Here is a 25877-nt window from a genome sequence, read left to right as displayed (position 1 = left end):
TAAGAAGCAAGAGTATTCACTTCAGATTTCTTGTCTGATTTTATTTTAAATACCTCTTGTTCCTTTAAACTTGAGTTTTCTTTTTTCTTCCTTAGGTTGTGCAGAAACATGAAATTTCAGTGCCATCATATACCATGGTATGACGTTCTTGTTAAGAGAAATTATCCAGAACTCAGAAATAAAGTAAAAGGTAACTGCAGTCCTTTTCAGAGCCACACTAGAACACTGTCCAAAAGGTCTACCTTAAGATTATTTAATTCTCTAGGGCAATATACCTTCGTCTGTTTGCTAATGATGGCTGATTATGGCCCAAACTCTGTGTTAATGCACAGATTTTTGTTTGGTAAGGTTGCAAATTACTTCTATTCATTAGAGAAAAAAAAAAAAACACTTCCCCAAATTCTACTTGTATGGCCATGTAGAAAATTATTAAATGATTCCATTTTGTTTCTAACTTAGCAAAAGGATTTCCATTTTGCCTTTCCTGGTGGACTACAGTACCTGATCATCTTTCCACCCTGTTCGTCACCTTGCAATTTCCCTCAATAAGTCATTGACACATGTTCATTCTACTCTTAAAAGACAGTCATATTTTTTGAACGTTTTAAAAAGTAGATTTTGATATCATACAGGCCCGGTGTCTATTTGGTCAGTGTGCGGAAAACAGCAGGCCTGAATGTTGTCCTTTGCAAATCTGCTTGTAAGGTTGGTCCATGGCTGGCACGTCTGGGAACTGGAATTTTGGGAGGGTTCCCACTACCCTGAAAAGAGTGGCTCACTTTGTCTAAACTGTTTGTACAAATAATATGGTTTATGGGGAACACCTGTTTTCCTTTGAAGAGTCTGGAATTTTGGTACGTGTCAAGTTTGACCAGCCCCCAGTGACAACCCTGGGCCCCGAGTCTCTAATGAGGTTCCCTGGTAGACAACATTTCATGCATGTTGTCACAGATGGTTGCATGGGGAACTGAACACGTCCTGTGTGGCTGAACCTTGTCCCATATGCCTTTTCCTGTTGATGATTTTTTTGCTGTAATATCTCCTATCTATGAGTTCATGAGCACGACGATATCCCAAGCCTTGTGAATATTCCCAGCAAATCACTGAATCGGGGGGTGGGCTTGAGGATACCCTGATAAAGTTACAAGCATTTTTACATAAAGCTTCTAAAGGGTTCGCTTAAAATCAATGAACTAGATCCTGTTTGATATGAAGCACAATTCCAGATTTCACAAAGAGGACTATCCTTCCTGAGGTCACTCACATGAAAACCCCACATTTCTTCTCTAAAACCCAAATATTTGAAGTGAGCTTACTGGTATCCTGATATGACCCATCGGGGCAGTGAGTAACACAGCTGTTGGTTTCTTCATTCAGAAAGTATCCATATTTGCAGGACAGGCACTGCTCACCATGGCTCCCGAAGCAGGACTCACAGTTGGGAGCACACTTCCTGCAGCGCTTCTTGTCGGCGTGGTAGTGGCCAGGGGGGCAGCTGGAGACACAGATCCTGCATTGTGAAACAATGAGAAAGAAGGCAGCGTCACGAGCGAAGCAGTCCTCAGCATTCTCTTGCAGGTGCTGAGCAAATGGCTGAGCTCAGCCTCCAAATCACTTTTAAACCAGGATGCCAACACCACATCCAGAGAGCCAGATTGATAGTTAAACTTCCTCCTGCACAGTGTGCTGAAGCAGCCATGCAGTTACCCAACACCAAGTCTACCAAGACTTGGCAAACCATTTCCTGGTTTACACCTAGCCCTTGAAAAAGGATGATGGTTACAGAGAGGAAGGTTATGGGGGTGAATCAGAGGAAAACTATGTGGGAACCACGACTTCATTCAAAAAGGTCCCTTTAATAAGGTGTGACTTCTATTTTCATGTGTTGTTTGTCATATGGATTCTGTATGTGCATATGTGAGTGGCGGTGGTGGTTGTATGCTGTTGTCTAAATTAATATAAATATATTTAAATTTATGTTGTGTATGAGAACACTTAACTTTCTGGTTTGCCCATAATGGAAGGACAGAGTTTTATTTATCCATTCAACAAATATTTACTGAGCACCAATTAAATGTTAGGCATTTTGCTAAGTGCAGGAGATAACAGAGGCTGAGAGATAGTCAAAGTCCTCCTTTCTCTTAAGGAATTTAAATTCCGGCAGACTTACAACAGGAATTCTTAACATGTCTGGGTCTGTCTGGGGGACTGGAGTATGGAGGAACCATGAGGCAGCTCCGCTTAGTGAGTTTTCGCCTGAAGCAGGAGGGAGAAGGTGGGTGAGGCTGTGGGAGACAACGGGAGGTCAGGATGAACTCTGATTGGGGCAGTCTCCATTCTTTGGCCCTGCCCAGGAAACGTATCTGCACAGCTCAAGCAGACACCAGGGGCTCAGAGGCACAGGGTCCACCTTAGTGCCCACGGCAGAAGAGTGAGATCAAGCAGGACCAACCCCTTTGCCACACTGATGGCCTATGTGCTGGGGAATGTGGAAAAGCATCAGTTTGGCCTGTGCATTGGCATCTTCGTGAAGCCATGAAATCGAATATCAGTGGGGTGGAAAGGACACAAAACTTGTGTGAGATGGGAGGAATAAGTTCAAGAAATCTGTCATGATGACTAGAGTTAATAACAGTTCATTGTGTACTTGAAAACTGTCACGAGAGTAGTGTTTAAGTGTTCTGGCCACAAAAAAAGATAAGTATGTGAGCTAATGCATATGTTAAATAGCTTGATTTAACTGTTCTAAAATGTATGTATGTATGTGTATATGTATGTATACACACATACATATACATACATACACACATACACATATATAACATCAGTTGTGCATTATAAATACATGCAATTTTTACTTGTCAATTAAAAAGAAAAAGGTCTGGAGGGGCAGGTGCTTAGCTGGTCCCTCCACCATCCTCCAAATGTGAGAGAAGACATTACAGTTTCACAGCATACACGCACATTTTGCGTTTTGTAACTTAATATAGTTTTCATCATTCTGAATAACACAGGGAGGCAGTCGGCCTGCACAGCAGCCTCTTTTCTATGCTTAGGTCCTGGTGGGAGAATAGTGGAATATGCCAGTGGCCTGCACACACCCCATGGTATTAGCCTTGCAGGGACTCCTAAGATGCCTGTGGGAGTGGCACATGCTGTGGGGATGTGACTTGGCCCCTCTCTTACCTGGTATTATTTTTCAGCTTGTAGTAGTAGTGCAAACAGTCATTGCAGTGGTCTGGTCCTGGCCCGTCACAGCCAACCTCACTGCACTCAGGGTCGCAGGGACCTTTCCAAAAGACATTAGAACAATACTTGGAAAAATGATTTTAGAGCAGGTAAGCTTTACCTTGAATTTGGTATAAAATGAGTCTTTTTTTTTTTTCTTATGCAGAGAGTTTCTTTAAGACAGAGGAATAATTGTCAATGTGGCTTTAGGTCCAGAGATGAGCTCTTGACTTTTTTCGACTTTTGATTCTTAGGCAATTTCAATTGCCTAGGTATGAAGAATGTAAATTCTAGTCATGGCCTGGTCTTCAAAGCACATATGGCTGCCTCGTGGTAGATAAATATTTTAGAATTCAAATGAACTGTAGCAACTGGAAAAAAACCAACTGCAATTAAGTATGTGTAATAATAAAAAGATTGGATTTGTAGAAAAGAGAGAAGTTGTTGACAAAAAAGAAAAGAGTTATTATTTAATGCCTGGACCAAATGACCTGTCTCATTTAAGATCATTAAAGCTACTGAATACCTCTCAAATACTGTGGCCGGTAAGAAACACCATTATGGCACCTGGCACAAGCTTATCAGCATCCAGTCTCAAACACAGATAATAGATTTAAAATTGCTTCCTATACAAAGGCCAATGGGCAATTCGACAAAAGAAAATGATATATAAATTTAAAAAAATGCAAGCAAGTTTAAAGGATTCCAGACCTGAGATGAAAGTTCCCAATCTCTCTTACTACTTATTCTTTGGTATAGAACTGGAGAGAATGCACAGTAAGAAAAAAAAAATGTCAGAAAGATGGAGCACTTTTGTGATTGATGAAAAACTTTCTAATGACATGGGCTAGTTTAGAAGTTTTTAATTCTTCTCTTCTTTGTTCGCCATATTCTGGAACATTTGGTCTCATAATCTGCAAACTCTTTCCCACTGAAAAGTCATATGATTTTAACTAGCAATAAATATATTGAATGAAATGTACAAATAGTAAATCAAGGGTAGTAGAAAATCTACTTATTTTAACCCAACGGACTTACTGTTATACCTTGGTTTCTTTTGAGTCATTATGGGACTATGTTTCATAATTACTGAATCACAGAAACATAAAATGTTAGATCTCGGGTGAAATGACTTAGAGAAAAATCTGGTAGTCAAATACCCTCATTTTACTGATGAGGAAACTGATTTTCCAAGAATTTCAGTGGCTTGCCCAGTATCACATGGTGAGGAGAGGGGTCAACATAGGTCCTGATACCTAGGTAAAAATTTCCTGCTTAGAGGTAGCAAACCATGTACTAGGGATGACTTCTCCATCTGAATGGAAATAATAAGTGCAGAGCAGGGATCGAAACTACCATGGAAATAGGGAAGTCATCTGCAGACTTGAATGGAAATAAGTCATTTCAAAATGCTGCAGACTTGAATATACTTCTTATTAACTGCAAGAGTCATTTGACAGCACTGCTTATTTCTATTTTCCCCAAAGCTTCAAATTGATCTCTAAATTCCATAGCTACTGCAACTTGGGACATTTTAGCCATCTGCCATCGTACACCAGGGGAGTGGTGTCTCTGCTGCCTATGGACTAAAGTTCAGCCAGCTGTGATCTCACAGTCCCTGGGATCCAATGACACAGTATGGGAATCTGGTTATGATAACGCCATCTGTGTCTCTAATCTGGCTGACTTCTAAATGAAGGTGAAAATTGCAGCTCCAAAGGAAAGGAATCATGGGTGGCCCTAAATTTTCACCAGATGACTTCTAGAATTAAAAAAAAAAAAAAAATCCCAAACATTTATTCTTAATATTTGCCAAAAGGGCTCTCACTGTATGGCAAGTTCACATACGATGTTGTTTCTTTTATCATCTTAAACTGTCCCAGATGCAGTTTAGCATTGTAGGTTGCAGGATAATAATGCAATAATTGTCTTGGTTCTCTCACAAGTGCCAATGTTGATGTTTTAGAGATATAATCAGAAAAACCACAAAGATGTATAACTGTTCTGAACTCAACATTCCGAAATTTGAATTCGAAACATTACCAAAATATGAATAAAGAGTAACAGCTTACTATTACACTCTATTTATGTTATTTTGGATATACTTTCTCCTATCCGAGAAGACAAAATAGTTCGCTAGTTAAAATATAAATAGTAATGCTATAGGCTCAAAGCAAAACATCACAAAATCTAATACAATCCAGCTCTGATTAGCTCGATTGGTCTTAATTTCAAGCATGTTTATTGATTCTAGGATGCTATCTGTTTAGAATAAAAGTAACTACATGTGTATTTAAGATACTCTGTTCAGGTGGTTAATGAAGTAATTTTATTTTCAGTATTTAAAGGAAAATCTCAGAACTGCAAGAAAAAATATTTCTCATCTAAAGATACATTAAACTTGTATTTATAGTTCTTTTTATTTTTTGAGACTGAGTCTTGCTCTGTTGCCCAGGCTGGAGTGAAGTGGCCTGATCCCGGCTCACTACAACCTCCGCCTCCTGAGTTCAAGTGATTCTTGTGCCTCAGCCTCTCCAGTAGCTGGGATTACAGGTGTGCACCACCACACCCGGCTAATTTGTTTTTGTATCTTTAGTAGAGATGGGGTTTCACCATGTTGCCCAGGCTCATCTCAAACTCCTGAGCTCAGGCAATCCACTCCCCTTGGCCTCCCAAAATGCTGGGATTACACGCATGAGCCACCGTGCTGGGCCTATAAATAGTTCTTCATTAGAAGAAGCTTTGTCCATTATGTGTTATATGTCATATCTCAGAAGGATTGAATGCTCCTAGGAGTGCTAGCCAATGCAACAAGACAGTAGTCAGAAATAATGATGAGAAGGACAACAAAACCAATTTGCAGATGCTAAGGCTGTAGTACCTAAACCATCCCAGAAAATCAACTCTAAACTATATAAATTAATGAGAGAGTTAAGCAAAGTGGCCATATATAAAATAAATACAGCCAATGGATTTCCTACACACCAGCATATACTAGTTAGAAAGCAAGGAATATTTTCCACTATAAGAGCAACAAGGCCCAAAATACGTAGGTGTAACACTAACAAGAAGAAAACGACATAAAATTAAAAGATTTCAGTAAAATGGGACATGATCTATGTTTTAAATGGAAAGATTGTATGTTGTAAAAACAATTATTCCCACAAGATTGCATATAAATTCAAATTAAATTCCAATGAGACTTTTAAAGGGAGACTGAAAAATCATTCTAAAATTCATCTGGAAGAATAATAGGGCAATAATTGCTATGGAAATGGGAAGCAGATGTTCTACAAATATAAAAATACATCATGAAATGAAAACAACAGTGTGGGTGGTATTGGTTTGAGAATTATTAGATTGATGAATCAGAAAAGGTGGAACCAGAAAAGATGCTGGTATAAGATCTTACTATATTGTTATAAAGGAAGCATCCTAAACTAATAAAAAAAGAAGGGATAGTTAGCCAATGATGTTAGTCTGTTTGGAAAATAACTAAAGACAGAGCTTCAATTGATACTATATGTCATAAACCAAAATGAGTTCCAGATGAATTAATGGCCAAATGTAAAAAACAAGAGATTACCAAACAAAGCACGTGAATATTCAGTAGACATTAAAGGATGAAACGTCTGCAAAAAATCAGTGTTATATTTGAGACCATAAACTCCAGCCTCTAATAGTTTTTTTGTCAAAACAACACAAAACAAAACTTACATTCTCAGTGATAAGTGAGAATATGTTTTCAGCAAATATGAAACAATGTGAGAGACAATAACATACAGAGTGTTCACAAAGAGATAAGAGGATTACTGCACTTTGAATAGAAAAATGGGTAAAAGACAGCTGTATTTAATTCAGAGAACTACAGAGGAAAAAAATGTTCAGAATTACAGGCAATCAAAGCTATAACATTTTTAAAACGTTCACCTCTTTCTTTTTTTACTTTCTTTTTCTATTTTTTTCTGTTGGCAGGAATGAGTGTAATAAACAATCACATAGCTGGTCACAGTGTAGACTGGTACATCCTGTCTGGATAGCAAGTGACAAAATGTTTCCAAGCCCTAAAGCTGATTATCCTCTTTGATGCAGTGAGTCTCAAAACAGAACTCTATTCTAAAGAAATAATGAAGATATAGACAAAGACTGATAAATAATGATGTTTATCCAACCCGTGTTTAAAATAGTGTAAAACTCTGTAAGCGAAGTATGTGTCCCAGATTATGGATTAACTCTATATTACAGTACAATCACAGTATGGACTATCAGCTTTGTAGATAACACATATGGATATTTGAATATATAAGTGCACTGATATATACACACATACAGATATTAAGGGGATAAAAATAAGATGGAAGAAAATATGTCAGAATATGGGTAGTGTATTGCTCTGTTCTATCATTCCATTCCATTCCATTCCCATTCCATGCCCACTCCCACTCCCACTCCCACTCCACTCCACTCCACTCCCCCCGCCCGTGGTGGGATGACACATGAGCTTTCTCTCTTTAGGCTGTGTCCCACTGGAAGCCAGCTCACCTGCATAATCCTCTGTGCCATAGTCGTCTGTGGGGTCTTCAACTCGGCTATAGCGGAACCGTTCCACTTTAGGAAACTCATTGGTTGGTGAATATGGCTGCACGGAGGTGCCATAGAGGACCAAAGACCATTCTTTCAATTTACCTTGAGAAATAATAAATAACAGCATGACCAAATCTTCCCTCTTTAGCTTTGTAACATCTTTAAGTCCTTCTCACTCAAGAAAAAGCAACAGAACTGTAGGAAGCAGATGGATATGAATCACTATGTCAAACGCAGAGCTAGAAATGCATATTTCTCACCATTTGCAGAATTAACTATTTAATAATTCACATACCACACATGGACTGAGCACGTACTACAGGAGAGGCCTTGATTTAATCAGCATTTATAGGAAGACTGAGAAACAAACTTCAGATTACTGGATCAAGGGCTGAATTTCAAATTACAAATATTTAAGAGAATCCCAGAACTTAATAGAAGGCTTTGTTTTTCTAGGTATAAAAGTCTTATATGGCCGGGAGCGGTGGCTCACGCCTGTAATCCCAGCACTTTGGGAGGCCGAGACGGGTAGATCACGAGGTCAGGAGATTGAGACCATCCTGGCTAATATGGTGAAACTTCGTCTCTACTAAAAATACAAAAATAATTAGCAAGGCGCAGTGGCATGTGCCTGTAGTCCCAGCTACTTGGGAGGCTGAGGCAGGAGAATAGCTTGAACCCGGGAGGTGGAGGTTGCAGTGAGTGGAAATCGCACCACTGCACTTCAGCCTGGGGGACTGGGCAAGACTCCATCTCAAAAAAAAAAAGTTTTTTTCTTGGCATTATCTGACTTGTTAATAAGTAGAACAACTCTTTGTTCTCCCTAATTCCTGGTATCATTCATTCAATATTAAGAATACATCACCAATTATAGTATCCTATAGACCTGTGCTGTCCAATGTGATAGCCATTACACATTTGATTATTTAAACTTAAATGAACTAAAATTAAAAAAATTTTAAGATTCAGCTTCTCCATGACACTAACCATATTTCCAGTGCTCAAGAGCTGTATGTGGCTAGTGGCCACCCTACTGGACAGCATTTCCATCATTGCAGAATGTTCTCTGGGTTAATGTGCAAAACAGCATTTTCTTTTTCTTTTTTTTTTTTTTTTGATCTTGCTCTGTCACCCAGACTGGAGTGCAATGGCGTGATCCAGGCTCACTGCAACCTCTGACTCCCTGGTTCAAGTGATTCTCCTGCCTTAGCCTCCCAAGTAGCTGGGAGTACAGGTGGCCGCCACCACGCTCAGCTAATTTTTGTATTTTTTAGTAGAGACAGGGTTTCATCATGTTGGTCAGGCTAGTCTCGAACTCTTGACCTCAGGTGATCCACCTGCCTTAGCCTCCCTAACTGCTGGGATTACAGGCGTGAACCACCGCACCTGGCCCAAAACAGCATTTTTCTGGTCAAGAACGCCTTGAGACCTGAGGCAAGTGTTTCACCTTCTATGAGTTTGGATCACTCACAAGGAGCATTTTTTGTTGCTTTAGTTCTTATTTATTTGTTAACTTATTTGTTAACTTATTTAGTTCTTACTTGTTAACTTATTTCTTAGCTTCATAAAACTGTGTTCAACGCAAAAAGTAAAAAGAAAAAAATAAAAAAGGAAACATGCCTCCATTTCATTAAAGTTAGTAAAACTGACCTCAAAAGGAATCAACCCTAAGCAGGAGTGATTAAGACAAAACCATTACAAACATAGGCATATGCTGGTAGGAAGGCAGGATGCCCCTCAGAGCCCCTCTCACCTTGGCTTAATGCATAGAATCCAGACAAGGTCAGGGTCTAGGGTCTGGGGCTAGCTCAGAGAGTGATGGATTTCAGCTGTCAGCTTCCTTCATCTATTAGCATCTACCATCACCATCAAATCGATGTTTGATGTTTTTAAGTGCTTACTATATGCTAAGCACCGGCCTAAGTGGTTTGTAAGTTTTATTCCATTCAATGTTCAAAACAACTCTAAGGTAGGTACTAACATTCCCAATATATAGAGGAGGAAACAGAGCCACAGAGTTTGGTAACTTCCTCAAAGGCAATAAGAGGACAGACTGGTATTAAAACATACTCCGAGTCCAACTCCTATGTGTTTAAACCATATACAGTATTGTCTCCTATTCATTTCTAGGAGTTTAGGAGCATTACATTTAAAAATGAACATTCTGTGATGCATGTATTTTTTTCTGACTTTTACATTGCACCAGTACAATTAGTTTATATATGGTTTGCCCTCTGCCAGCTTTTCTTTGGACTCATTTGTTAATGACCATGCTTTTCACAATCAGGGTATTATTTAGGCCCAGAATTCTAAGTAGCATGCATTAGGGAGTGGTAAGAAGTGAATGACTGCTGGAAATTGATGACCTATCTGATTGCCTTTAGGTAGCAGTGCAAAAGAGAACCCATTTTCCTTATGGCATCTCTCAAGTGTACAAATGAAGCATATAATACAAGGACACTATAGGTCATCCTAATCATCAGTCACCTTAGAACTCAGTTCATTTTATTTAAGATCATTTTGGATGCAAAAGTTTACCCTCTAAGTGCTTTGAAGAGTGCTGTCTCAAAATTGATTATTTCCCTTTGTGTTATTTCTGAAGGACATCATAAGCCCACTAGGCATATCCTTCCTGTGTAATTCATCTCTTTATATTTCACTTATTATGTAATTTTATTTCCTTAGAACTTCTACTACAATTCACATCAAATAACTGCCATATTTGGGCCATCATTTTTTTTTCTCCTCTACCCCTTTTTCTGTTTGCTAAATTTTATAGATGATTTTGCAATTAATATTGAAATCTGTTATTATGAAATAGCTTTGTAAATACAGAAGGAGAAAAATCCATCTTGCTAACACATAAATGCAATCTGCATATATAGGTTCAATGTGCCAAAAATCAAAACAACACCCTCAAACACTTTTAATATGTATTGTAACAATAAATGGGAAGAAACAATAAACAAATATAAATTCAGTTTGGAGCCAGGAAGTTCTATATTTGGGGATGAGTCTACCATTTAATCGGGCTGGAAAATTCTACAGATGCAACTGAAATTCTACTCGCTTACTGATGTAATCCCTTATTAATCAGAGAGGAAGAAACCTATCATAGGACTGTATACTACAGAAACAATGATACAGACACATGCGCATACACACACACGCCCATAAACAGGCCACTCAAAGTCCACTACTGAAGGTGTAACTCATCCTGAAATGAAAGGTTGAAGGAAAGATACACAAAGATTATATGTTTCTATTAAAGTCTCCAGGTCCGTAATAGCATTAGGGTATCTCTCGTCTGGCGTAAAAAGAACACCTCAACACTTCTAAAATGACTGCAGGTGGCTAGGGTTAAATGTGAACATTTAAATAGCATAAGGAGATGCCAATGCTATGAAATAGGTAACTCTAGATTACCTGAGCTACTGTGGAGTTTTAAACACGCATAATCACAGTAAGCTCTGTTTAGACTCAGAACTTCTTGAGGGCAGAGGGATTTATATTCATGGTCCCTGACCCTTAGATGCAATGCATGGTTAACCAGTAGCCCTTAGGAGCAGCCTGGGCTTATCATGGAGAGTGGAGTTGCTGGTGTCTGGTGGTAATAAAGAACAGACTCACGTTTAGTTAGTTTTATAACTGGTTAAAATGCTCAAAAACGTACTCTCTATGTCTGCACCTTCCTTGGCACACAACTGTCACATTTGACAGTGTTTATTTCTCCGGGGTCTCTTGTCCTATAAGAGTCGTGCAGTGATGCCTGCTAATGGATCACAGCCCAGTCACCATGCTTCCATTTCACCTATGTGCCATGACCCTGTGCATCCTCACGGCAAGGGCAATAAGCATGGGCTGCAAAGAGGAAGAAAGGAGAGAGGAAGGTCCTGGGAACTATGCAGATTATGAAGAGGTGAAAGGGTCTAGAAACTCTGGTCTATAATCTGCATGTTTTCTCTATCAATCCTGCCTTGTTGACAAACATTTGCTTTCTTGATAAAAACTTGGTGACCACTATATTCAGGCTGCATTCTGGCAGTGAGCTGGACACAGATACTCTTTAACGAAACGTTTATCCTGATTCATTGTGACCTGGCCACCATTCTGGCTTTGACCTCCCTGATTATGGGACCACTGTGGCAAACAAAGATGAACCTCATTATAGAACTAGGGAAGAGACAGCCAAAATGTACAGTCAACAATGGATCTCTCAGAATGAGTAACTTTCTCAGATTGGCAGGCAAAAGTCTGGCAAATGTGCCTTTTAGCCCTGTGTTCTGCTGTGTGCCTCCTTTGCCCTGAGCAGCTAGCTGTATCTGAATGGTACACACTCCTACAGTTACGGAATGTCTAGGTTACTTGATTCTGTAATCTGGAGAGGGCTAGAACTGGATGTCAGTCCTAAAACTTCCCCCCAGGCCTGGTTCTTTTAAATAGGACTGGACAGAGCATTGAGAAGGAGGACTTTATCTGATGGCTGAAGATGCGTTCATGGATGGGTGGGAAGCTAGTTAGTTATCAAACAGATCATTCACTGCTGAGCCACTCTGCAGGGCTCTGTAATGGGCAACACAGTCTCTCACCCCATGTTGCCTTATACTTTCCCGTATTTTATATTATAAACAAGCTTTACAGGTTAGCATGAAGACGGCAATAGGCTGTGTGAAGAAACAGACTGTGCCTACCTGAAAAGACCTTTGCTAACATCATAATTTCTGTTTTACATGTCAAGAAGCATTTCTTTTTCCTTGGCTCTTGGGCTCATTCAGGGAAGAATATCATCATCATTTTCTTTGGTGGTACCCAGATTAGCTGGCATGGGCTGAGCTCAATGTCTTGCCTAAACTGAAAAGTAAATTTAGGGAAAACTAAAAAGAAATAGATAACTACGGAAGACTGTCTCTTCTTGTGAAATCATGCAGTTGAACTCATTGCCAGTGGACAGGTTGGCTTGTTTACAGACAAAGGAAGTCTGGGAAGCTGGTTAGAGATGTGGATCATGTCTTCTGAAACATCAATCAAAAGCTGTTATGTTTTGTTCTATACTATATATATTCTTTATTTCGTATCCTTAAATTATTACCTCTCAAATGAATCTTGAAAACTGAAAAACGTGCAGGTAATTCAAAGCACACATGAAATTAATCACTAGAAAAAAGATGCTAATATGTGAGTGTGAAACACTCTGGCCAAAATATACTCCATCATTTTCTTCTACACAGTAGACCAATGTATAGACAGGGAGTTCTCACCTGGAGTCTTAAAGTTCCTTAGCTGAGAGGGAGTATCATAAACTTCAAGGACCCAGTCACCAGCAGCTCTTTCCCCCCAGCAATGAATGGTCATGAACTCCCAGTTTTTAAATCCTTCCATGGAATGATCAAATAGCCTGAAAGAGAACCATAAAACATTGCTATGTGCAACATTTCAAATCCAGTGAGGGTCTAGTTAAGACCAAGATCAACACTGTTTCTTGTACCGATTAGCAAGTTCAGCTGGGCACTGGAGCTGGTCTGCATCCTGGATGTCACCAATTTGCAGATATATATATATATATATACACACACACACACACACATACATATATATAAATCACTGTTTTACCACAGAGAAACAGAACTGGGGCTGGCTATGTAACAGCAAATCTGGAAGGGAGAACCCACTGGGGATCAGGAAAACCAGGTTAAGACTCTACCTACAAGACTGACAGTAGAGTACTGAAGACGTGGAGGAACTGGGGCTCTCTTATACTGCTGATGGGAGTGCAAAATGATATGAGGTTCTGGAAAACAGTTTGACAGTTCTTATAAAGTTACACACACACTCACCATACAACTCAACAATCCCCTCCTACCTATTTAAACAAGATAAATGAAGACATATATTCACACGAAGAACTTCACATGAATGCTCATAATTCCCCAAAACTGTAAACAACTCAAGTGTCCATCAACTGGTAAATGTGTAAATTGTGATACAGTCGGCCCTCTGTATCTATAGATTCTGCATCTGTGAATTCAATCACAGATTGAAAATGGATGACTGTATATCCATACCACAAACTACCCAGTAATAATTACTAATACATACCATGACATAAATGAATTTAAAAAAACATTATGCTAAGTGAAAGAAGCCAGACAGAAAAGACTACATACTGCATGATTCAATTTATACAATTTTCTAGAAAAGGCAAAATTGTAAGTAAAGAAACAGATCAGTGGTTGCCAGGGGCTGGGGAGGAGTGAGGAAAAGAGTCATGGAGAATTTTTGAGGGTGATAGAATTGTTTTGTATGTTGAAAGTAATGGCGTGTGGCTATACAGCAACACAGATTTGTCAAAACTCACTGAATTATTCACATAAAAAACTGAATTTACACTGTAGGTAAATTATGCTTCAGTAAAAAGACTGCTCAGTAATCTTATCCAGTTCAAGGAGTCATGCTTGAAATCCCAGCCTACATCCTGCTCTTTCAGCCCTTCCAGTGATTTCCAAAGCTTCGAATTTGTAGTTTAAAATCACTTCCCGCTTGAAATAGCTAGAATTATTCTGTTTCCTGCAATGGAATCCTGAAAGATATAAAGTATGAAGGGAAAGAAAACAAACAGATTCCCTTCCTAGAATAAAGAGACATTAATAATGTATAAAATTAACATATTAAGAAATAAGTGGGTGCGGTGGCTCATGCCTATAACCCTAGCACTTTGAGAGGCCGAGGTGGGCAGATCACCTGAGGTCAGGAGTTCCAGACCAGGCTGGCTAACATGGTGAAACCCCGCCTCAACTAAAAAATACAAAAATTAGCCAGGTGTGGTGGCGCACCTGTAGTCCCAGCTACTCAGGGGGCTGAGGCAGGAGAATCCCTTGAACCCGGGAGGCAGAGGTTGCAGTGAGCCGAGATCACACTACTGCACTCCAGCCTGGGTGACAGAGTGAGACTCCGTCTCAAATAAACAAACAGACAAACAAACAAACAAACATATGGCTGATGCAGGTCTATAACGTAGACTTGACTACCCAAATAAATATCCCAAAGACACAGAAGACACTTTCTGTAAAGATGAAACCTACATAGTAGAAAGTGGAAGATGGGGCAAGTCCTTTTTTTTATAGTACTTTAAAAAATTATGTTCATCTATTATTTCACTGAAAAAAATAAAAAAAAATAAAAATTATGTCCATGTATTATTTCACTGAAAAAAATAAAAAAATAAAAATTATGTTCATCTATTATTTCACTGCAAGTGAGAGAGGCAAACAGAGAGGAAAAATATCTCTAAAATTTTCTTTGGGGTAATCATGTCCAGTTACTGGGATATTTCTCTCCTTCGATGGGGACAAATGGTAACAAAGGTTATGGTAACTGAAGTCTGATGGTTATTCAAAACACACAAATCAACTGTCTTTGCTTTAATCTCATGTTTACCAGACAAATGGGTGGGTATAATTTGACCTTCTCTGTACCTCTTCCCGTTGAGAGAAAATGTGCCCTTCTAAACATAAAAGTAACTAGTTCAATTTTCTTATCACAATATATTAGAACTCTGATTTTTTAAAAATGTATTTTGTCAGTGTGTCTGAGGCTCCTTCTAAAATGCCAGCAGGATTCTAAAGCTAAAGGGTTCAGAAACACAATGTTGGACGGTGATAGGTAAATGACTAGCACTTTGCAATGTTCCCTAGAGAAAAGCAATAAACAGGAAAATCACCTGCTATATGTTCCTGAAGCCTTGAAACACAGAAAAATGAAAATTATTAGGCAGTATTCTCAGGTGTCCCATGGTCAAAAAATTTGGGAAAGGCTGAATCAAACAAAGATGAATAGAACTCTTTAATAGAGGACATCTCAGGTCTTTAGAATACGCAAATGTGTTTTGTCAATTTCCATAACGGGGTTAATTGGGAGGCAGTGATTTTCAAACTTTACCTGGACATGAAGCCTATTCTCTCTCTGTTTTTAGGACATCTGTATATGATCTATAACGGTTTCCTCTCGAAATAGAGGAGTGTGGCACTTCAGTGAGGAACCAGGTTGGATCTGGCAACTTTGGCTCATAATGACAAGGATGAAGATGGTAGCTTTTTACATGAATATTTTCCCACTGGAATGGGTCCTCAATAGAGAAAGGATGGCACACTTTATGGAGATCCTACAATCCACTGAACGACCACAATTGGCTCATTTCACAAGTTTATGGCTTAAGACTAGACTTGGGTAAGAAAAAATGGCTGTGTCATTATATACTTAACTTACATCCATTGCATCCTTCACTAAAAACCCACAACATGTGTATGTTGGGCAAAAAGACAACAAAGAGAGGGGACGAGGAGCTTTTTCAAACTGCCCTTTCTAACGGAGAGATGTTGTTAAAGGGAATATGTTGATACAGAAATGGCTAGAGGCAGAAACGCAGTTTAGAACCACTTCCTTCCTTAAGTTCCACAGCTCCAGCTTAAGCTCTAATTCGTTGAGGCCATGGTGCCATTTGAGGGCACTGAAGCAATAACTTGTCACATAATACCTCTCCAAGAGTGCTGAACTTAAAAGCAGTTCCCAAACAGTTTAGACAGAACATTTGGCTCATTGCCTCACATCCAAAAACTACAAAGGAGACTTGAAGCTGCCATCACATGAGGGGTAGTCTTGTTTCCACAACCTCAGCCAACTTTTAATCACCCATGGGTCAATGATTTGACTGCTGGATTAGCAGACCCTACGTTTCTTCCCTTCCACCCTTTCCTGTCCACCTTTGAAAGCCATTCCATTGCTACCAATCACTTTCAAATCACATCAGGAACAAAAATTAAATATAAACTGAGTGCCAAGAAGAAATATCCACAAATCAAAATTCAAATAAGTGTTTCACAGCCCAAACATAAATGGGCTTTGTCTATGTGGCTAAGCAGTTTTCCACTCCCCTGGTCTCTTCACATTATTCAGAATTGGAATGTTCATTGATTTCATGTGAATATAAGAGTTGAGAAGAATGAAAATACAGCCAAACACGACCATCACATTTTGCTGAAAGAGTTGATGGGGAGAAAAACAGGCATGGATGGATGTTGTCACCTAACTGGGCTTCACATTTCTAGTTTCATTCCGTCCTTTATAAGTACACATTGTTGTGTATTTTAACCTGGCTTCAATACTTCAGCTACTTCTTATTTTCTACCATTGTAACATTAAAGGAAACTGCATCTCTGTGTATAACAAAAGGTAATATAGCTTGTAGATGTGCTTTGCTTGCAAAGAACATACTTGCTTAAGACAATCAAGTGTCAAACCATGGACACCTGCTACAGAGATTCCAATTGTGGGATCTTCTTTTATCAACTAAAAAGTTTAATGCCCAGTGTGAATGTCTGCGCTGTGCCAACAGTGAAGAAGTCAGACACATGCCAACATTATTAGTGTGGGTAAAATGTCAATAAAGCAGAGCCAGTGTGCTGAAAGCCTAAGTAGATTAACTCCATGCCTTTATCCACTTCTCCTCTTGCAGTGCAATTCTGTCCTGTCAAAGTTGACTTCATAATCATGTGCTTGATGAAACGATATATGCATGTGATGGCACAAATTATGCATCCAGTTATTAAAATGGTGCCCCACAGCCCTATCCTTGCAAGTGGTTTCCAAATAAATTACTTTGGATGAAGCCTGGTGGAAAAGAGGACCATCAAGTGTAGTATATCCTTTTGAGGAATTAACTCAGGAAATAACTTACATAATTACTGTAAGCTTTATTTCCTTTCCTCTTAAACAGTCTAGCCAAGGTATCAAGGCTATAGCACTCTTTTATGATGTTATGGCAACTAAATCACAAGATGTTTTATAAATACTGACAGCTATGTGTTATCATATAATTATCTCTAAAATTGTAAATGGATCTTAGTTTCGGAATCATCCACTACTATTCAAACAGTATTAATGTTCACTACAGAACTAGACATCAGGACAATATTCCTGGAAGTTTTCTCTCCTCTCTCTCTCTCTATTTATTTATTTGTTTACTGAGACAGTCTTGCTCTGTCACCCAGGCTGGAGTGCAGTGGTGCGATCTCGGCTCACTGCAACCTCTGCCTCCCGGGTTCAAGCGATTTTCCTGCCTCAGCCTCCTGAGAAGCTGGGATTACAGGTGCCTGCCACCACATCTGGCTAATTTTTTTTTTTTTTGTAATTTTAGTAGAGATGGGGTTTCACTGTGTTGGTCAGGCTTGAACTCCTGACCTCATGATCCACCCACCTCGGCCTCCCAAAGTGCTGGGATTACAGGTGTGAGCCACCAGCGCCCGGCCTTATTTTTTATTTTTTTAAAGTGCTTCATTACAATTGAAGGTAGAGCTCAAAGAACACATCCGGCTCCACTGTAGTTGAGTTTTTTGTTTTCTTTAGATGTTTGGTTTTTGTAAGTTTTAGATAATTTCTTCTGATACAGGGTATTTAAAACATACTATGTGCTTTTTCTCTCTTTCCTAATCTCAATTACTTCTTTAAGATTGAGAAGGAGAAAGAAACTGGTTCTAGAGGTCTGTAATACCCAAAATGATACGGTTTTTTTGTTTGTTTTCTTTTTTTCCTGGTAAAAAACCTTCCAATATGCAAACTATTATCAATTCATTCACCAACCCCAAAATGCATTCCTTCTTGTGGGTACATAAGTACTTAATCTTCCTCAAGATTTAATTCATTTTAGAGTAGATGGATTTTACTGAAGTATCTGTTTTATATTATAAGCCCCTTTGTAATTTCCTTGCACAGCATCCAGCAACATACTGCTCCCAAGTCTTTTGATGACACAAAAGTAATAAGAATGTGTATGAAAAAGCTGGATGATCTTTTAAATCCTTGCTATTTAAAGTGTGATCTGTGGACAGGTAGCTTCAATATCACCTGGGAGCTTATTAGAAATGCACATCCTTGGACCTCACCCCAGACTGATTAGAATTAGACTTTTTGGGAGAGGGGCCCAGTCATCTGCTCCTGACAGAGTCATGTACCAGGTGCTTCAAGAAGCACTGTGTAAATAAGAGTTACCACTTATTAAGTGCTTACTATGCTAGGCACTGTGCTAAGTATGTAACTGTACGTGATCTTACTACATGTACTAACCAACTCTGTGAGGTATATACTATTATATCTATTTTATAAATGAGGAAATTAGGCTTTCTAAATTGAAACACAGATATCAGTGAAGTCAAGAAAAACCCAGCTCTGTCTAACTCCAAAGGCTGTACCTTCTTTTGAATGAAGGAAGAAGGTTCACGTGGTTGGGTGTTACTGGAAAGTAAAACATTCACTGCAAAAGTGTAATTTTTACTGCAAGCCACAGATGCATTTATACACCATGATGCCTTACAAATGTCAATAGTCTGTCATTGAACATTTGGGTAGGGAAGTGACAGAAACGACTGTAGCATAAACACTACATTTTAAACATATCTAATTATAGGACCCTATAGGTTTTGCAGATTAGAAAGTATACCTTCTCTCTATTTAAGGACGTAATTAGAAGCAGAGATATTCATCTGTAATCAAATTTAGAAAGGGAGGCAAAGTTTCAGCTTTCAATCAGAGGCCAAAATTTGGAACAGAGGGCCAATACATCTAAGCTAAGTCTAAAACTCAATGAGGGAGATTCAGGAAGAAAAAAAAAAGACAGCTTTTTATAATTCTAACAAATGCAGTTGAAGAAAGAATCTGCTGGGATAAGCTTTTGTTTGGAAAATTTTGACACAGGCGGACTTTGAATGTGTCATAGTATATAGGCTTATATCTAAAGTTGCTCTCACTAAAAACATTTTCAAAGGACCCAAGCCCTCGTGACTTCTCCCTACACACTCGACCTCCATGCTCTTTATACAAGTAAATCACTTGCTGTGAATATTCAATTTGCCTTTTTGTTAGGCAGGGTATACAGGCCAAGGGGAGAACCGAGAGGGTGGGAGGGCAGGGGAAGAACAAAGGAAAGTCCATTCCAGGACTTCTCCATTGACCCACGGTGCCCACCCACTGAATGATCCATGGAGCTTGCCAGGGGAGCGTGCACGCCGGGCTAATGGGGCACAGAGCTCAAGCTGGACTGGAGTTCTGAATGCTGCTGAGTGCCTTCCAGTGCTTAGCACCTGCAGATGCTTGGGGAAACTGTTCCTCCTCCAACAGCTGTTCTCCACAGGAGTTCAGGCGAGTGCCCGTCAGCCAGGACAGGGAGCCACTGAGGGGCTCCAGACGGCCCACACGGACTACATCAACGTGTTCAGCACTTCGCAGAAAACAGACTTTCAAGGAATTCCTGTGGTGAGGAGATAAATGATTCTGACGCAATTCCTCACTGAAATGTCTAGGTAAATGAGGACTTCTGGAAAGCCAACCCTACATAGGGACCATAGTTTCAGGTCCCCAGACTAGGATGTATATTTTGTCAATACTGAAAAGGACAGCGCCATCCTCTGGACTCTCCCTCTCTGCTTCATCCTTATTGTCTGGTCTCTGGTTTTTTCATTGCAAAGGAGAGGTGATGCCAAGTGAGCCTCCAGATTCTGGTTCCTTCTCCCAGGAGCCAACACGCAGTCTGCTGTGAGTAAGCCATGGAACAGAGGAGCTGCTTCAAAGGCCTTGGGGAGTTTTCCACGTTGGCTGCCAGGCTAGTTAAGTGTGCAGTGTTGGAAATTCTAATTCTGGATGAAAAGAGTCACCCCCGCCCCCAGAGGGGTAGGACAGATAAAATGAGGAAAGTCTGCCACAAGAAGCCAACGTCTTCATCTCAAACCACCTCTGCTAGGGAAACGTTGTTTTAAACTTTTTCAGAATTCCTATTTTAAAAAAAAAAACTATTCTTTGCTTTACATGGTCCTCCTGAGAAATCTTGACTTCTCTAAAAAAAAAGACAAGGATCTGGCAGGGGAAATATTTATTGCTCTTACCAATCATCTCTGGCAAATTCCTTCAAAACCTGACCTCTTCATTTTTTTTCCCCACCACGGAGATGGACTGCCTTGCACGCCAACAGGAAGGACACCAGGAGCAAAGTAGGCCTTTGCTTCACCTCCTCTCCACCCCTTTCTACGCCCTTGTTCCCAGCTCTCCATTCTGGGAATGTGCTTTGAAACGCGGCCACGGTGAGAGGGCGTGAGGCCTCCTTGTCACTAGGTCAGAAACTGAGAGGTTTTGAGGAGAAGTTTCCTCTAATGAAATGAAAGCTTCAGAGTACTCCAGATGGAAAGAGTGCCAGAAGAAACTGTCTTTCCTTAGCTGCCTCGGTAGGAGGGACGCTACCAGTGTCAAGCGCAGCGGGAACGGGGGAGCCAGGCCCTGGAAGGTGGCCATTCATGGTTTTGGGACCGGGTGCAGCTGTTTCACATGGAAAGGGTCAGCGGCTCAGAGCAATAATTCTGTGGAGCTTGTAGACAAATGAATTCACAATATCCTTGACATATCTTGGCGTCTCCAGCCCCCTCCAATCTCCAGGCTGTCTACCTCTCTTCGGTGGCTACTTATTTCAAGGACTGAGATGGAGGATAAACAAGAGCTGCACTTAAAGAAACTGCTCCAGACCAAGAAGACACATTCTGGGAGCAAACTTGATTCCCAGGTGGTCTTGATGAGGGACACTGAGGTACACTATGGGAGCGCCGGTCACCGCGCCTCGGAAATGCCTGTTTCTTTTCTCCGACACAAGTCACGCAGCACTCTTGTGTTCAGCACTTTGCAAAGAGCAAAGCAGATGTCGGCTGTTGAAGAATGCATGCGAGCCTGAAGCCAGCAACACTGCAATCCACCAAATGCCTGTGATGGAATCCATAGCTCCTCTGCTCACAAGTTTCCTCACTGACGTCATTTCAGGGGAAGCCAAAAATAAATAGCAGAATATGCAGGAAGAGCCCAGACAGGCTGAAGTGGTTGAGTGTTTCAAGCAAACAGCAACAGCGGAGGGACTGTTTTTCTACAAGGGAGGGGGCTCGGGGGAACACGATCCACACATATGTGAAGCCAACCTTTGCACTTCACAGTGTTTCACCGGGATACGTTTTCAAGTTAAACCCAGATGAATAATGGTAAAGAAAAGAAAAAAAAAAAAAGCAAGAAATAAAGGCCTTCCCTAGCTTCGGTAACAACAGCTGGAGAGACCTTCATTAATCACGTAATTGTGTATCTGAAGTTCTGCTTGCTAGAAAGAAACCTCAGGCAGGTAGCTGAAATTACCCTGTAGGCAGCCCGCTGAGGCCTCTTTGTCTGCAGTGGGAGGAGGACATGAAGAAGTGCCCAGGGATCCTCTGCTGAGGAATCTTTATGTTCCTTGCACCTGCAGACACTTATTCTGGCAAAGCTGCACATCACATTTAAAGTACTAAACCCAGGTTTCCCATACACTAATGGAAGATGTTAGATTTGAAAGAACACAGCAAGTCTAAGACAGAAATAAAACGCACATGAAGATTTCAGATTCTGGGCTGGGTGCAGTGGCTCATGCCTGTAATCCCAGCGCTTTGGGAGGCCAAGGCGAGAGGATCACTTGAGACTGGGAGTTCAAGACCAGCCTGGCCAGCGTGGTGAAACCCCGTCTCTACTAAAAGTACAAAAATTATCTTGGTGTGGTGGCGTGTGCCTGTAATGGTTGTACATTTCACCTGTAGAAAATAGTTAGAGGACTAGCTGCCCAAACCCTGCAAGGGCCACATTATCTGAGCCTGGCACTTAAGAGATTACGGGAACTAGGATCAAAGGCAGAGGCCAAAGTTCTGATTAATTTATTATCACTAGTAACATTTTAACTAATGTTACTACTGGGGAGGCTCAGGCAGGAGAATCACTTGAACCTGGGAGGTGGAGGATGCAGTGAGCCGAGATTGTGCCAACACTGTACTCCAGCCTGGGTGACAGAGCAAGACTCCATCTCAAAAAAAAAAAAAAAAAGATTTCAGATTCTGTACTCCTAGTTGCTATAGGCCAGAAAAGTTATTGTTCTCTCCTTTTATCACTGTCCTATAGTAGATGAGGTTGGGGATTTTTAAAAGCAACTGGCAAATTCACTCTCACTGTTGGCTGTGCAGACTTTCATGGGCCTCTTGCCTCTCAACACCTCTGGCCTGTTGTTAGTGTTCTAACAAAGATCACCACTGCCATGGTCACCTGGTGTGTGGACAAGTGGCTATATCTACATAAAAGGTTGACTTTCACTTGAACTATATATGCCACTGATAAGAACGTTTTTGCTCCCATTAAATGTTCTTCTGGGAGAAAAAAAAAACATCAAAGAAACTTTAAGCTTTGGGCTGTGGTTTGTCGTTTAGAACCACCATGAGAATGAGGATCACAAGAAACCCTGACATCTACCCTCTTCGGTCCCACTTGCGGACAACTTTCTCCCATGCTCCCAATCACTCAAAAAGCCAAGGGAGCAAAAGAAAATGTGTGATAGAACATTCTGGCCATATTCTCTCAGCAGGATCTTGGCCTGTACAAAATACAGTTACTTACCTGCTGGGGAAGTGTTTTGGAGGAAGCAGGGAGGAGAGGCTAACAAGAGAAACTGAATACCCTCTAGGGCAGTAAAGACTGAAGAGTCAGCTGGGCACGGTGGCTCACGCCTGTAATCCCAGCACTTTGGGAGGCGGAGGCGGTTGGATCATGAGGTCAGGAGATCGAGACCATCCTGGCCAACACGGTGAAATCCCATCTCTACTAAAATACAAAAAACTAGCCAGGTGTGGCGGGGTGTAGCTGTAGTCACAGCTACTCAGGAGGCTGAGCCAGGGGAATTGCTTGAATCCGGGAGGTGGTGATTCCAGTGAGCCAAGATTGCACCATTGCACTCCAGCCTGGAGACAGAGTGAGACTCTGTCTCAAAAAAACCAAAAAACAAAAAACAAAAGACTGAAGAGTCAACCTTAAAAACAGGGGTCAGCAAACCATAATCCTCAGGCCAGATCTGGCCTGCTGCCTGTCTGTAAGTAAAGTTTGATTGGCACACAGGCATGCTTATTCATTTATATTGTCTAGGTGGCTTCCGTACTCGAATGGCAGAGTAGAGTGGTTGGGATGAAGACCGGGCTTACACAGCTCCACACATTTACTGCCTGGCTCTGTGCAGAAACAATTTGTTAACACCTGCTTTAAAAAATTCGAATTTCCTTTAACTTTTGAAAGTAAGTGCTTGGCCAAGAGAATTCGGTTAATCTGTAACGAATGGCAGCAGATACTTAATGGTGGGGGAGGGGATCTCAGAGGCCTTACGAGTCAGTGTTCTGCAATTCTTTTGTAGGATAAAGGACAAGTGGCCTTCAATTTTTCTCCTGCATCCTTTTCTTAGCCAACTATTAAATGCCCCACTTTTCCATGTCTGTAGATTATAGGCAGCTTCACACTCTCTACTTATGATCAGTGAGATCCTGACATCTAGGCGCCCCCTCTGCTGGTTCCCAGGGTAGATGAAAGCAGCAGTTGTTCCCTTCTCCCTAAGGCATAGCCGAGTGTCACTGTGACTACTACACTGGTGGCCAGAGACCACTGCTGTACCTGTTGGCCAAAAGCTGAGACCTAGTTCCCGAGGGCGAGGTCAGGTAGATGGCCAGGTCTCCTCTCCTGGGGTGGGTGATGGTGATGCGCACAACGACATGCTCCAGGTAGTTGACATGGCGGTTGGGGTTATCCGAGCAGCCCGAAGCTTTGTAGATGGAGCGCACTGCACTGTTAGGGCGGATTGTCCTGTAACAGAGAGAGAGGGAGTTTGAGCAAATGACACCATAGAGCTCAGGTGAGTGAAGCTGGAGGCATGGAATAAACTTACAATGTAAGACAAGCAGCTGATAGCTGGATACTAAACAACAGTGCTATCACCAAAATAGCTGGGTCACTGAAAGGATTACCAGTTAGTGGGAAAGATGCAAGGGAGAGGTGAAAAAGGAACAAAGGTCTTCCATCTTCATGAAGGTAATAGATCTCAAACTTGAGTGTGCATTGATACCACCTTGTTAAAACACAGACTGCTGGTCCCAGAGTGTATGATTGAGTAGGTCTGGGATGGATCTCAAGAATTTGCATTTCTAACAAGTTCCCAGGTGATAGGGATACACTGTGAGAACCACTGTACTGTGGTACAGTGGAGGCTTGGGGATGAGCATAACGGGGGTTCACATTCCTCGCTCTGTAACCCGCCAGCACATTCTTCCCTCTTGCCTACAGGTTCCCGTCTTCCTCTCTAGCTTCTTCCTGTGCCACAGTTCCCCTTGAACACTGGGCTGCAGCCACAATGGCATCAGGTTCAACCTCTGGGATAATTCAAGTTTCCCACCTTGGGGACTTCACACACACTACTCTGCTTGAAGTACTTTTTTTTGTTGTTGTTGATGTCCCTATGGCTAACTCTTCTTCCTTCAAGGTCAAAGCTTAAATTTCCCCTCACTGAGACCTTCATCGAGCCACCGGTGAAAATACGTCCCCCATCTCTTATTTTTTACATTGTTAAAATTTCCAACATTCATTTATTATAATTTGTAATTATTTACTTATTATATTTTTGGTGTGATGCCTCCATTAGACTGTAACCTCCACAAGGGTAGGAAGTATTACTTATTCTCCTTTTTATTCCTAATATTTTGCTCAGTGCTTAATTTTCAGTAAGTGGGAGAAAAATAGTTACTTAGTGAAAGAGTCTGTGAATGAATAAATACATAATTCCTTTGATCCCATTTTCTCATTTTTCAAATGAGAGTAACGCCCAAGTTGTTACACAGCTTTAACATGAAAACATACATGAAGTCTCTAGCCCTTGGCGTGGCCCATAGTAAGTGCTCAACAAACACTGGTTCACTTTCCACCCTTTTGTTTTTTCTCTCTCATTCTTTGCCACAAGAGTAGAATGAAAATAAACTCAAACAACTTTAGTTGGTTTACTTCTGCTTCCCAACACATTTTCTCAAGAATGACAATGTCTCTAGTTTCAACATTAGCCAAGGTTCAAAAATACTTTTCAGAGAGAAAAGTCTCTGAACAGAAAGCCAAGAGCAAAACACTAATAAGCCTACTAAGATAGAATCCTGTTGGCAAACCTTGTCAGCACAGCC

The 25877-nt window shown here is 40.7% G+C and overlaps 1 protein-coding gene across 5 annotated transcripts in view; it reads right to left on the bottom strand.

Annotated features, from left to right (window-relative positions):
• Positions 1-25877, bottom strand: part of PCSK5 (proprotein convertase subtilisin/kexin type 5) — a 468460-nt gene that overhangs the window by 176188 nt on the left and 266395 nt on the right. For 4 of the 5 annotated variants that reach the window (XM_050761595.1, XM_050761597.1, XM_050761599.1 and 1 more), the window contains exons 12-16: positions 24331-24519; positions 13071-13207; positions 7771-7914; positions 3187-3289; positions 1317-1510 (exon numbers count right to left, since the gene is read on the bottom strand). In XM_050761595.1, coding sequence (XP_050617552.1) covers positions 1317-1510; positions 3187-3289; positions 7771-7914; positions 13071-13207; positions 24331-24519 — 767 coding nt within the window. The remainder of the gene's footprint in view (positions 1-1316; positions 1511-3186; positions 3290-7770; positions 7915-13070; positions 13208-24330; positions 24520-25877) is intronic. The other variant, XM_050761598.1, reaches the window with a different exon arrangement.

Source organism: Macaca thibetana, chromosome 15, assembly GCF_024542745.1.
Source record: "Macaca thibetana thibetana isolate TM-01 chromosome 15, ASM2454274v1, whole genome shotgun sequence".
NCBI lineage: Eukaryota > Metazoa > Chordata > Mammalia > Primates > Cercopithecidae > Macaca > Macaca thibetana.
The sequence above is the reverse complement of the archived record's forward strand: the minus strand, read 5'-3'. Positions and strand labels throughout refer to the sequence as shown.